General features: G+C 36.2%; 1 protein-coding gene across 1 annotated transcript; it reads left to right on the top strand.

Annotated features, from left to right (window-relative positions):
- The first annotated feature begins 324 nt into the window (after positions 1–324).
- Positions 325–3,498, top strand: LOC128987042 (peptidoglycan-recognition protein 2-like). The gene is made up of 4 exons (XM_054407705.1): positions 325–448; positions 1,978–2,188; positions 2,806–2,933; positions 3,291–3,498. The coding sequence occupies exons 1-4, from the start codon at positions 325–327 to the stop codon at positions 3,413–3,415; spliced, it is 588 nt and encodes a 195-aa protein (XP_054263680.1). The 3' UTR covers positions 3,416–3,498.
- Positions 3,499–15,145: the final 11,647 nt, after the last annotated feature.

Raw genomic sequence — 15,145 nt, 5'->3', positions numbered from 1 at the left:
AAAAAGACACTAATTGACAGTAAACATACCTTGGTCCTTTTCCCATTTGTTCAATACTGAACACGTAAATAAAATTTTACTTTCTCCATTCATCGAATGATCATAATAGGTAAAAAACAATATGTAGTGAACCCTTCTACTACAAATGTGTGTGTTTGGATAATACTAGTTTGATTTAGAGCCTTGCTTATCTATCATCTCTTTACACACGAGCATTAATCATACAAAACTATTTTATTTTTAGTTTCGAATTCTCTATTATAAGTTGTAATACCTAAGTTGTTATAAATTTTCTATACTGAGCCCGAACGAGAACATTAAACTATGGTGAAGATCAATAGACTTCACGCCGTCCCTATTGTAAAGAGGCCTTCTGAAGATGAGAGGATCAAATACGATTTCGATCCAATTAATGACGTGATGGATAGACAATGGGACAATTATCCCGGTAAGTAAACAAACATGTTTTTAAAATATACATGATAATGTAACTGTTAGAGGAAATGTCAGTGCTGGTGGTGGTAATGCTAACAAACAGCTTCACTTTACTGTGGACATGAACTGAGCCAACACCGTCATGTCCAGGAGTAGCTGTTTCAGCGCATCCGTGTGAAGGCTGTGGTGGTGATATCTAAAACACATTTACATTACTGCAGACATTAACTGAGCCATGTTGTTAGGTAGTGGGACCTGATCAGCCACTGCGGATGGTTCATAGATATTGCTGAAACACCGTAATGCCCAGGAGTAGCGGTTCCAGCGCATTCATGTGGAGGCTGTGGTGGTGATATATAAAATACATTTACATTACTGCAGACATTAACTGAGCCATGTTGTTAGGTAGTGGGACCTGATCAGCCACTGCGGATGGTTCATAGATATTGCTGAAACACCGTCATGTCCAGGAGTAGCTGTTTCAGCGCATCCGTGTGAAGGCTGTGGTGGTGATATCTAAAACACATTTACATTACTGCAGACATTAACTGAGCCATGTTGTTAGGTAGTGGGACCTGACCAGCCACTGCGGATGGTTCATAGATATTGCTGAAACACCGTCATGTCCAGGAGTAGCGGTTCCAGCCCATCCGTGTGAAGGCTGTGGTGGTGATATCTAAAACACATTTACATTACTGCAGACATTAACTGAGCCATGTTGTTAGGTAGTGGGACCTGACCAGCCACTGCGGATGGTTCATAGATATTGCTGAAACACCGTCATGTCCAGGAGTAGCTGTTCCAGCCCATCCGTGTGAAGGCTGTGGTGGCGATATCTAAAACACATTTACATTACTGCAGACATTAACTGAGCCATGTTGTTAGGTAGTGGGACCTGACCAGCCACTGCGGATGGTTCATAGATATTGCTGAAACACCGTCATGTCCAGGAGTTATGTTATGTTATGTTATATTCCAGCGCATTTATGTGAAGGCTGTGGTGGTGATATCTAAAACACATTTACATTACTGCAGGCATTAACTGAGCCATGTTGTTAGGTAGTGGGACCTGATCAGCCACTGCGGATGGTCATAGATATTGCTGAAACACCGTCATGCCCAGGAGTAGCGGTTCCAGCGCATTCGTGTGAAGGCTGTGGTGGTGATATCTAAAATACATTTACATTACTGCAGGCATTAACTGAGCCATGTTGTTAGGTAGTGGGACCTGACCAGCCACTGAGGATGGTTCATAGATATTGCTGAAACACCGTCATGTCCAGGAGTAGCTGTTCCAGCCCATCCGTGTGAAGGCTGTGGTGGCGATATCTAAAATACATTTACATTACTGCAGGCATTAACTGAGCCATGTTGTTAGGTAGTGGGACCTGACCAGCCACTGCGGATGGTTCATAGATATTGCTGAAACACCGTCATGTCCAGGAGTAGCGGTTCCAGCGCATCCGTGTGAAGGCTGTGGTGTTGATATCTAAAACACATTTACATTACTGCAGACACTTACTGAGCCATGTTGTTAGGTAGTGGGACCTGACCAGCCACTGAGGATGATTCGTAGAGATCGCTGGAACGCCGTCGTGCCCAGGAGCTGGCAATTTCAACCCATCCCTGTGAAGGCAGTGTTGGTGATGCCTACAAACACCTACACTTGTCTGTCCAACAGTGCGTGTATGAAGATCGTCTGGAGACTACAGAAACACCAGTTGCGATCTGGGCTACGAGATATACAGTGGAAGTGGGTAACCTGTAATGAATTAGCAGCTTAGACACATCCCAACTTGAGTAAATGTGTGTTTAGTTAGCCTCAATACTTTTTGTTATTTTAATGCCAAAAGATGATTTAAGAAGAGTTTGTAGAACATGTAAATAAAAAAGATTTACCTTAGTAATTTGGTATTACGTGGGAATTACATTGATAATTTAGTCAAAGTGTTAGCTCATTTTGTTCAGCATGAACTAATCCATCCATCACCTATAGTTAAGCCGTAATCCAGCTATTTTGTAGTATTTTTGTACAGCATTTGTGGGAAGAAGAATTTATAAATATCAACACATGAGATCAATATGTATTGTGTAATTTTGGCTCTTCAAAACATTTTGGATTTTTAAAATATTGACGTGAAAATATTCTTGATTTAAACCGTTTAAGCCGTACGTTGTATCAGGCAAATATTATTTTTTTTTTACGAAAACTTAGAATATTTTAGAGTAGAACTCGTAAGTTGAACCTCAAAAGCTCAAAGTAGAAGCCTCTTTTGCAAATGACGGTTTTTAACAACCATATTACAAAAACTCCTATGGTTGAAACCACGGTACAGTAATAAAGTAAATTTAGGCAGAATATTTGTTCAGTTTCCTGATCGGAGGCTGTGGCAGGGTGTATGAAGGAAGAGGCTGGGACAGAAGGCCCGCCAAAAACCCCATCCATAAACCATGGGACTACAAATCACTCGACGTAGCTTTCATTGGAAGATTTGGGAGTGAGTAATTAATTATTATCAAACGAATTTAAAACTATGTGAAATACGTTAAAACCAACACGAGATCAGTATAACCAAAAAACACAAAAACACTCTTGTTAATGTACATGTTATCTGAAGAGTTAAATCGTAAACAGCTTGTTGTTACAATATCGCAAAAAAAGTCTTTGTTTCTACTACAATATTGACACAACCTAATTATTGTTGTGGTATTTCTATCCTTAACATTTCTATTAAAGAAAAACATGCAGATTTATTGTCACCAACTCATCGTATTTTTGAAATGTTTCTTAAAAGTTTAAGGTTTAAGGTTTCAAAGCCACGCTTTTTACTAAGTATTCTTGTGGTGTTTTACAGCTGATGTCCATCCTTGCATGAGAGACCAACTCAATGAGCTGATCTGCTATGGTCTAAAGCACAACCTGATCAGGAACAGCGTCACAGAGTATTACGAGTACGAACGACTCAACAAGAGACTTTGAGTAGAAACCCTTCAATATAGTTATTACCTATAATTTATAATTCTATAACACTATCGATGTTATTCGTCATGCTCTGCTATATTTCAAACGTACAAACGCTCGGTTTGAAGATTGGAACTAATAATACTGGATGTATGATCGAAGTATTAACGTTTCGTAAACATTCATAGACAATAATGGGATACCTCTTTTGGAGTTTTTCCTAAGTAAAATCTAATGGGGACTTAATACATTTAATAGACTACTATCCCATTATACTGGAGTTTTTAGTTTTTAAAGCTAGTCTCCCAACATGTTTGTGTAATAGAGTGTAAAAGAAAATTGAAATACACACAAATTCAAACTGTTTATGTCTGGATAACATATGGAAACCGTTGAGTTACTTTTATCACTCTCAAAAGCTTATACTTACTTTTGGAAACTTTTACAATATATTATAAAAGTACTGAAAAAATTGTGATCCTACTAAAGTAGGCACTATGGAAAGGTTCAAACAAACATTTCTGATATACATATGTGTATAGTAAAATATAGAACATTTATTTTATTTTATTTACTTCCAAGTTTTAATATGGTGTTTGTAATATACACTATTTATTAAATTATTAATTATGTGTTTACACTGGATTTTCATAATAACTATTCTGTATAGACTTATCCTCTTAAAAAACGCTGAACGTTGCCTGATGTAAAAATCAACACGAGAAGCAAAGTCAAACAATTCAGGACAGAACACCGACTTTGATCAGTTTGGGGCGGATTAAGAGTTTAGTCCGCGGCAGCTTGATTCTAACATCACGAAGCAATTTGACCTCGACTCCGAGCGGGAATGAGGCTGAAATTTCAATCTCGTGAAACAGCTACTGTGAAATACTCGGAATCGCCCGTGTTAAACATACAGAGTCGTGGAATATCTCTTAAACGTCATTCCTTCTTTTAAAAGGAATAATTGAACTTGTCTTGTATGGGACTCTGTTTCTGCATGATGACTTCACAAATGGTTGGAGAATAGTAGAGTATGAGCTATTGAATTTAAAAGATTTCTCTTTATGCTCGAACTGGTGTATTAGTTGGATATACGTAGACGAGGTACAGTTCATCCTGATTTAGAATTTGTAACACGTTTCATCAGAAGTTAGTGCAATATTCTTTTAAAATAACAAAATTAAATCGAACCTAATCGAACATAATCAAACCTCGTACTCGTTCTAATCATAGAAGACTCTTGTAGAGAAACAACATTTGAACACGATCCAAGCCAAGCTATACAGTCCGTCGTCTTATTGAAATGCAAAATATGAAATAAAGATAGTCTTGATTTGCATTTGTCTGTGGTGTAAACAGACCATTTTTGTGTCTCACATTCTCACTTTTTCATTTTTGTATGATTTGGCAAGTCTATTGTATGTCGAAGAAAACGTGTTACTCCTTCAAAAGATCTCCGATGTTCACAATTATTTAAATATAATCTCTAAAGCATATGTATACTGCCACTCAAAACAGAGTTGGATACGGTACCAAAAGAGAGAATATGTATAATTTCTTGCCTGTCGGCATCAAACCCACATAAAATGTTTTAAATTTAGACATGTCTTGAAAACCATTCTACACCAGTCCTGCTCGTACAAAAGAAAAGAATATTTTAGTATAGAGGGTTATGTTTTAGCAGGTTATGTTATTGCAGGTTATGTTTTAGTTTCAATTTTAAAACCCAAACTTAGCCTTATTATTGTTTGTGTTGTTGTTTTGACTAATCTGTCAGTTCATTTTACGACAGCGAATCATTAAATTGTGAGTCAATATTCTGATGCTGTAATTCTGGACTGATACAATAAACATTAGTTGCTGCATAATCCCAACAAAAAAAAATTGAGCCCCATTAAATATATGCAGTAAAATTACAAAAAAAGGATGTCCTTAGATTGGTAATCTAGAAATTTTCCAGGCAGGCATAAACCATGAGAGAAATTGCAAGAAATCCATAACAAACTCTGAGGACTACTCATAAATTTGGGAAAGACGGCGTTCGGTAACCAGGGCAACGGATGCCTCGGCGTCCCAGGAGCCAGTTTGAAACTGATTGATGTCGAAAGCCTTCTTCTCCTCTGTATAAGGAGAATTTGGGATTCTCATGCAAATTAGACCCGCTCTGAACCATTACAACCAATTGAAAAGCAATGATTACCCATTAGACCACCCAGCCATTACCGTTAATGAGCCTGTTAGTATGTTTAACTGATGTGCGTTATTGTGAACTCGCCCTGTTTACTCGTCAAGACTTGTTGTCCTGTTTACGATCTGTTGTTTCTAGCGCCCGCCAACTTTACGATGGCAGAGGCGGTAAAGAGAAAAACTGAGAGACATTCGCTTGTATGTTCGAGAATTACAGCTACTTGGGGCTGGTTGGCTCTCAAATTATAGAGATTGGTTTAAGCCAGTAATGCGTGCTAGTCTATTGTTGTGCGTAATGGTGGCCTTCAACATAGGGTGTTAACTGAAAAGATGGTTTAAACAAGCGTTAATGATTGGTGAACTGTTATAAATTTATGAAGAGGCATGGTAAAATTAGTTTGACCAAGTGACTTCTGAAATAAAAACAACATTTTAATGACATATCTGTTTATCAATAAAAAAAGATGAATGCAAGTGCCCTAGCATTTATTCGCAAGAGGCTAAATGCGACAGCCTCTTGGAGCATTACTATAAAGAAATCATGTCTTTCTCGCAGAATCTCCAGCATGCAGTCCAACCACAGAATAACGCGTGTTCTCCTCTTTATTATAGAGGCTGGCCCTATTCATCTCTACTCATCATTAGTTTTAAACATTTCATACTCACATTTGGACCCATTAACATTTTCGATGATTCAACTTTATTATAAGTCTTAAACATTAATTTGTACAAGGTATGCTATACAAATTCATAGTAGGTTAATGTATAAAAAATGTGATTTACTGTTAAAGTGAGGTCATTCAAGTACTTTTAGGTTTACGATAACAGTAACGTAAGTAGTTATATGAAAGGTTGGATAATAGCGAACCACTAATAGAATAAAGAGGTCTAGTAAAAATGTGAAACTAACGAAGAGCACACGCTACACGACTACTTGTTTATTAAACGTACCGATTCTTTAATTAAAGAAACCAACCACGTCCCATAAACCACCATTACCGACTGAGCATGAAATCATCTAATTGGGACACTCATCATCTTACCTGTCAACATTAGCGGCGCCTCAGCTTCGGGAGCTACGCGATCACAACTCTAACTGCGAGAGTCGCGATTTATCGGACTCTTCAGGGAATAATAAAACGCAGGTGGCTGAGACGTTACCAGTCTGCGCACGCGTGCAGACCACGGCTGCGCATTCCTGCGAAGGTCCTTGTACGGCAGACGAGCTGACGCCGGAGAGCGAGCGCAAAAACTGCGACTGACGACCGATGTCTGATGCTTATCACGGTGAGTATGATCTATTACAGGGCTTGTAACGAGGCTTTACTGGATACAGGGACAGTGATTACAAGCGTTGAGTATTGGATAGTAAAGTGACATCCCACCTAAACGGACCAGCTGTCCCAAATTTAATCAAAAAGGACATAGTTCTGTGAGCCAGTTAACGGATTGTGCTAGTGTCTAAAATGTTTCAACCCAATATTTTGTTTCTAAGATGGTTGATGGATTGAAATGCTATAGGTAATAAGTCGTACTGTCATGGATGACTTGGTAAAAAAGTACGAATACTCGTCAGAAATCCATATTTTACAAAAGAGAAATCCATCGGTGTCTCACTTAAACTACATCCATTTTGATTTTGAAACCGGCAACACTACGATGGAACGTCTAATTGTATTTAAAGGACTAGAAGAAATAATTAAGGGCAATATCTGTTTAGAGTTTGAGACAATGTGATGATGTTTGGGTTATTGCGGACATTTTGAATTGATAACTTGTTCAACAGTGTCTTTGTTAACAGTTTTGACACTTTGTTAAGTGATAAGAGATGGGAAATGTCCACGATGATTTGTAAACAATATAATCTCAACTTTGTCAGAATTTAAGTATGTAACGTTAGTTAACAGTGGTAAAGTCATGTACATGTGGTGTTTCTGGAGGTTTTGGTGGGGTTTGGCGATCCTAGTCTGAGAAATGGGATGGAAATAAAGACTATAACATTTAAGGGCATTTTTGTTAGAAGAACAACCCCTAAGAATTCTTATATAAGTCTGTATGTAGCTCTTGGCAAAACTTGTATTATTACCGATACAGTATTACTTACAGCAATTCTACGAGAGACTGAATCCATAATTACTTTATCCTTGAGCTTCAGCACATGGCTCTTGACTTACAAGAGCCATAGTATTTTTGGCTCTCTTTTTGGAAGGAGATAGCACAAACCCACCATGGAAGTCTCCTGCTTCACTTTCCAAGTGGGAGGCTTGAGTTTGGAAGGAGAAGCTTAAGATGGTCCCAAGCTGTACAACGACCTACCCTCTCACCTCAAAAATATGTCTTGCTTTTTTTAGGCAAATATAAAAGAATTATCCTCTGACTTATGGCTATTTGTTATTTAAATTATTACGTTTCTTCATTTGCTTTTGTGGTTAATTTGTTGTTATTTTTCATTGTTATTTATTTGATGAAATTTGTTGTGAAGTTCGGTAGCTATGTACCGAAAGAGCTGGAACAATGAATGTATTTATTTATTTATTTAATACATAAAAACAAAACACTGTTCATGACTTCTTCATTGTATTATAAGATAATATTCTAGTATTATGTATAGTAATCCACATATATAATACGTGAAGGCAATTTCTACGAAACACTACTCCTCCGTTAATAATTGACGGATTTTTACAAACGACGTGTCAAACTTAAGTTTTTTATGTATATACGCCGCCCCCTTTTTATGTGTAGACGAGCAACATGTATGTTATCTAGTTTTAAGTTGCATGAAACCTTTGCTCTAAGGGGTGATTTTCATTGCTTTGACACTAGGAAAAGAGAAAACCTTGACATTCCTTTTACAAGACTGGAAAAGATTAAAAGAAACCATATTATTATGGGTAGAAAGTTGTGGAACAAACTATCGCCAAGAATAATTCAACTCCCTTACAATAGTAAGAATGCAATTTATGAATGGCTTGTCAGAAACCCCCTGTATAAGATTGATGAGTTTTTTGCTCTACAACCAATGACATAACCTCAAATGATTATTTAATACCAGCCTTGCATGTATTTTCAGCCTGTCTATAGCTTATCTGCTTTTGTATGATTATTTATTTGCATGATTTGTAATAATTCTTTATTATTACTATTAGTTGCTTGAACTTGACTTGTGCCTCTACCAGCATGTATTTATATAATTTGACTGTGTCTCATGCATTTATATAATGTCTATAGACAAATAAATATCATTTCATCATTTCAACAGGTCAACTAGTAATAACTGTATTGGTTGTAAAGCTGTAAAAATCAATACAAAACTAATAATGAGCTCTGTAGCCATTGATCACATTTTTCCAGATCGCATTTAAGTAAAAGTATCGCTAGATAAATGCAGTTGAAATAAAACCACTTTGTTGCAGACAAACAGATAGTATCGATAGATTTTTAACTACCCACTCGATTGTACAGTCACGCCGACAAGCATACAATAACAATTACTGCTCAATAACAGTTACCAGGGACGGTCCTCGGCAATAACTGTTATTTTGTTACACTGACATCAATTGTATCAGAGCATGTTGCATATGATTATCTCCTACAAGCCTGGTTGTAAAATGCTTCGAATTCTACAAACATCGCAATTGAATTAACAAGGATTGATTAGAATTTGGTAAAGTAACTTAGGTCTTAATAAATAAATTTATAAATATTTAATATAAATTAAGGTCTTGATGGGTTTTTACAAAGGTTGTTACACATTTATGCGTAAAAGTAACGATGAAGGTACCATTATGGGGATTGACCATTTAATAAGTAAAATGCAGTTTGGGATTGTTGTATTGGTAGGAAACTGAAATGTGTTACCTAATAAAAGTTAACTACAAATTATAAATATAATGAAAAACTGTTTCGTTTCAACTAAAACCCAACATTTACAAAATCAGGGTGACATTTAACAACGAGTATTCCGGAATAACAAACCTATCATACTACATTTTCTATACCTAATTCCTAGTAACAATGCAGGCTTATTTATGTCCTTTAAATCAAACTATATAACATTTTAATATTTCTAGAGAGTATCCTGATTTGTTGATTCTTATAGGTACCTTACATAACATTTAATTTTTACGTATTGAATGTTCAATCCCCTAATTTATCTCGGGAGTTGGGAGGATTCTTTACGTTAGAAGAAAAGCAAGGTTGGTATCACAAATGTTAAGCAAAGTTTAAAATGCACACCCATATTTTTCCACGTATGCCTTTTACGAATACACCTTTTACTGCAAATAACTAATATTTCTAAATGCTTAAGAGAAGGTTCGCCAATATTCAAAAATATATTCTCTTATCCGCTTCTTTCCTGGTAATACTAACAGCTATACTCAGTCAAAATTAGGACTGCAAAAGTAAAGATAGATGTTTCGAAAGATAACCAAAATGAATTACGACTAAGAGACAGCCGCATGGAGGTACAATTTGCAAAGATGTCCTCCCCATCCTGCGTAGAAAGACGTACGGCTTAATGGCTGATGATTTCACAGATTCAGCTAGGTAATGTTTATTTGGTAAAGTTCACGCAAAAGGTTTGGGTTTCATTTTTGTGATTCATTGATCTGATTTATATTTTTCACCAGGCTCTAGCCCAGGATTGTTATTTAAATCACTTCAGAATGTTACTCAGAAAATTACTGCATAGAGATTGAAGCGTTATCACTTATACAATTTATACAATATATTGATGGTTGGCGGGATTTGAACCCGAGACCGCGGGGGACGAAATCTTGCTATCTACCCCTGGACCAGCGCACTCCCCAATATTGATATGGGATATACGGAGGATTAACGAGTTCCACGATTTAAATTCGTCAACGCGTAAATATTCATTTCTGCATGGACACATATAAATGAATGCTACCTAAAGAAAACACAAAAATTTCACTAGAGCATCTATTGATTTAATTTAGCACATATTTTTTTTTTTAGCACATATTCATTTTTTCTCTGTAGCAATTGCCTGTCCTCTGCTACCTTTGCGGTCAGTGACAACATTTTTGTTACAACAGACCTGTTTGTAAATATTTAAATGTTTTTTGTATTTTATCGCCAAACTGAGTTTACTTTTTGACGACGATAAAACTGATCAACTCTACAAATACAAGCTGACGATGGTGTTTTAACTCAGAATCATGTCGCAAATTGACATATTTTGATAAGCTGTGATGGGATTCCGTAAGTAATTTAGTCTTACATTATGCCCAACAGCTCACAGTTACAAATATGGATCTTAAAATAAGAGAGTTTTTAAATGTTGTACTTTTCGTATTTATAAATCCGAACCTACGTAAAGGTCTCTCGTGATTACTTACAGTCCCAAACAAAAAAAAATCCAATTGGATATTATTTTTATTTCAATATTTTTCTCTAGGCACAAGTTGTTGAATTAGTCTTAAGAGTTAGCGACGTACTCATTTAAAATGTCAAAATTTTCTCATTCAAAAACTTTCGAGGAGTTTAAATGATACTTAAAAGCAAATGTTTCACAAAAACTCTATATTATACTTAACACATTCATTAAAATTGAATGTATAAAGAAAGGCAAAAACAATTAGTCATCTAAAGTTAAGAATAATACGAAATCGTACAATCCACGTAAAGTAAACAATATTACATTCCTTTCCTATAAAATACTTATGAAAAGAATAAATATCAAATCGTCCCCAAATCATGCCACGAGCGAAATAAACCACAACCCAATAAAAACAAATAAAACAGATAAACTAATGGATTTTTTGGTTTGTCAGAAGGAGAGACGAGATATGTGACATAGAAAGAAAGAGATATATAAAGGTGATAAGAAATAATACCTACCAATAAATGACATCCGTCGGCCGAGCCACAGATTGCCTATACCAATAAACGAGCGAGCCGCGCGGACGACCACTTTGTACGGACACTATTGTACTCACAAATTGAGTTTTAGCTTTCCAAAACACTGTCCATAGTAAGATACGACTTAATTCCGGGCCAGTATCTGCTTGTCCCTGAATTAAATGGGTGATAAATTCCGCCTGCGTGGGAGAGCTCCACACCGACCGCCGCCGCTACAGTCCCTCGTGCGGTGCGTTACTTATGCACTCCGACATAACTTACTCATATGCATAAATAGGACACAAGTAACTCAAAATACATCGATAAGACGTGAGAAGCTACTACACCAACACTTCCAAATTAGAGTTTTTCTCTTCAAACAGAACTCTTACAGGCACAAATAAAACATCACTATATCTTACTAGCAAAAAATACTACATGTTCAGCCCTTACAAGCCCGTCGACGGCATAAAAAACGTTTACAAGCATAAATACGACATGAGATACGTTTATAGGCCAAAATACTACATGAAAAATGTTATCATCGTTTGTTAAATCATATCGACAATATGATAAACTCTTCTATGGACACCTACAAAATGAGCGACTCTGACAGAACAAATCGTTGATGAAATACTTCAACAATATCAAATATAATACGACATGAGCAACTCTTACAAGTGCAACTACGTCAACCGCTAAATACTACGTGACCAACAAGTAGAAGTAGGCCTATATGTCTTTCTTAGCAACTCTACATGAACTTACAAGGTCAACTTAAGATAAACACAATACCAAACAGAGGTTACAACGAAGACAAGTACAACTGTAGTTACAAAACTAAAGAATTAACATAGATTTTTTCAATTGTAAAAAACAACTATGGAAAAACTACTAAATTTGTTCAGGCCTGAGTCCTCTAAACTGTCATAACAATCAATTAAACCTGACAAATTTCTTGAAACGTTTCTTCATAAATGTCCATGTTAATTGTATGCACAGAGAAAGGTGTGGTAAAATTGTATTTCACTTAAATGTTTGCTGAAACGTTATTTGTTAAACTAGACTAAATTTTCATTATTGAATTCCGTAGATACGAATTTGTAGATGGCCAAACTCCTCGCCAAGATAGAGAGGTCCTGTCCACGGGCGCCGGCGCTTGCCCCTGATTGATTGAACCTCTGAAAAAGGCAAATTTGGATTCTAATGTTAATCGGGCGCGCGTCTGGCCATTACAGCCTGTTTGATGAGCAACTGGTAGACCACCCAGTGACCAGCGAACAGTGGCCAGACTCTTGCGTTGAGCTATTGGTTGGATATCCAAGTGATTAACTTTGACTAACCAATTGTTAACTTTACAAATACATGTATACCAAGGAGAAGTCAAAGTGTAATTCTTAACAAATTCGCCATACAGGCAAATAAGCTATTACCAGGTGTAAATAAGGCGTAGACCTGGAAACAATTTACTTTTCGTGTCCATCCACTGAGGCCAAAATATATACAATGTTATTTTATTATTGTTGACTAACGATTTAAGACATAGGAACAAACTAAACCTTGCACAAATTTTGGACTGTGTGAGACCATTGCTTGTATCATATTGCATAAGCTCTCCAGATATTTATGGAACTTTTTCAAGAATATGAACTGTAAATGCTCTTCACAGCATTTAGAAAATTTAATGTATACACGAACTTCGTTTACATATATTTATTGTTTCACGTTCTAATTATATTCTTATGCAAACACACAAAAAGTTAAAGGCCTGATGTAAACAATAAGTGGTTAACAATTTAGAAGTACAGGAGGGGCTAGGAGACCAATCATTGGTGACCTACTGCAGGAAGCACCGCCTACTAAATTAGAAAGTCGGCAAGGACGTTGATAATGATGTATCCTGCCAAGTATTTCCTTGAAGAGCAGAACCCGATGTATTCAACAAGCTCTAAAACCTTAGGTAAATATTTTGACAAAGAAGTATGATAAAATAACTACTTTGTAGAGCGATACAAACGTCCGGGATTTTTGAAGACACGTGACCCAAAGTTTTTTGTGAAAATTTGTCACTAATCTTTAGTTTAATGTGCCAAGTAACAAAAAATTTTGTGGAAAAGGTTTATAAAAACTATATAAGTTAAATCAAGATGTTTTTTGTGTTTGTAAGAAATCGATAATTTACATCTTCCACTCCTCATATTGAGTGTACCTATTATATCAAATTGTAAGAAAACCTAATTATATCAAAACATGTTTTAATACAACAACAAACGTTTTGTGTGATACTCTTCTTCAATATTAATTTAATTTCCATTCACCCGCGCCAACGGGTGTCTTGATCGTAGTCCAATTATGAATAAAAATCTATGTCCAGCTCATGAACCAGTTCAAGACCAGTTTCAGTAAAAACGATGGAATTTGATAAATCGGCTGCGTCTGTTCATGCTATAGTACAATTAGCGAGGTTCTTCCATAAATTAGCTGAGCCCGCAGTTTGGCGCGGTAGCGTAGCAATTTGTCTAAGCTGATTTACACTACGTGGTGCTGCACATGCGCGGTGAGGCCGCGCGGTTCCGAGCGCGCATGTCTTAATACACAAGTAATTACGACAGGCGCGGATATAACCCGTATTTGTTTGGATGTTCGAATAGAACAATTTTAAAAAGCTACTATTTAAGTCATACTTCCAATTGTCCGTACATATAGAAAGGGATAATATTGCATTGGTTATCAAGTTTTAAGCTTGAAGGAAAATCAGGCAAATGAACGTGTAAATGATCATATGTGAATGTAAAAAATAGAGTTGGAATTATTTTTTTTTAGCTTTAGATACGTTTTTTTTAACAAGCATTTAAGGCTACTTAAGCGGAACATAATTAATATGTTCTCAATTTAGAGTAATAACTATAAAAGTCATTTACCACTTTAATCACAGAACAGTAAATTATATTTTCACTCTTCGCCTAAAACTAGTCATGAATAGATTATTCACTATAAATCGCTTATTTTAAGTAAACTACTCCATATGCTAACGAACAAATATGCTAGCAAAAGAAGCAAACCCAAAGAAAGTGTAATGACAAACTTGCATTATAAGATTGATAGTGGCCGCCTGAATGTTCGTCTTTTCTTAGGTTTTCAGAATTGTTTAGTGAAACAAATTTAGCATACGTATAATGTACGGGGAACGCCTGAAGGCAGATAGTAGTTCAAGTCTTCCTAACGAACGCAACGCGTCTAAGACCAGCAATGTATTTGTATACAAACAGGTCGTTTGTATTTGTGGTGTGAAATGTGGAGCCATAGACTATGCATATGATGCTTCCAACACCTTGTTAATATTTCGTTATTCACTATATTACATTGAAATAAAATATAAACTAACATTCCATTTGTTAACGTATCACAATGTAAAAGCGAGTTACAACTAGATTGTTCGTCCTTGATATTTTTATTTTTTTTTCAGAAAATGAACTACGACTAAATATCAGCTCAAAGTTCGTCACTCTGACTACCCTGAACTTTACATTCATCATGCATCATGGCCTTTTTAATTGGTTGAAATAACCCATCGGTGTATAATACTCTACTTATTTTACATCGGGAGTAAAAGTCCTTTAATCCAAGGCCGTAGTGAGACAAAAGAGGCTACACGTTAGTCCCAACACACCGAAACAGATTGCAATAATT

Source organism: Macrosteles quadrilineatus, unplaced genomic scaffold (assembly GCF_028750875.1).
Source record: "Macrosteles quadrilineatus isolate MER2022 unplaced genomic scaffold, UCM_ALF_1.0 Scaffold_2__2_contigs__length_208266976, whole genome shotgun sequence".
Classification (NCBI taxonomy): Eukaryota; Metazoa; Arthropoda; class Insecta; order Hemiptera; family Cicadellidae; genus Macrosteles; species Macrosteles quadrilineatus.
This window is presented reverse-complemented; position numbering and strand designations above follow the sequence as displayed.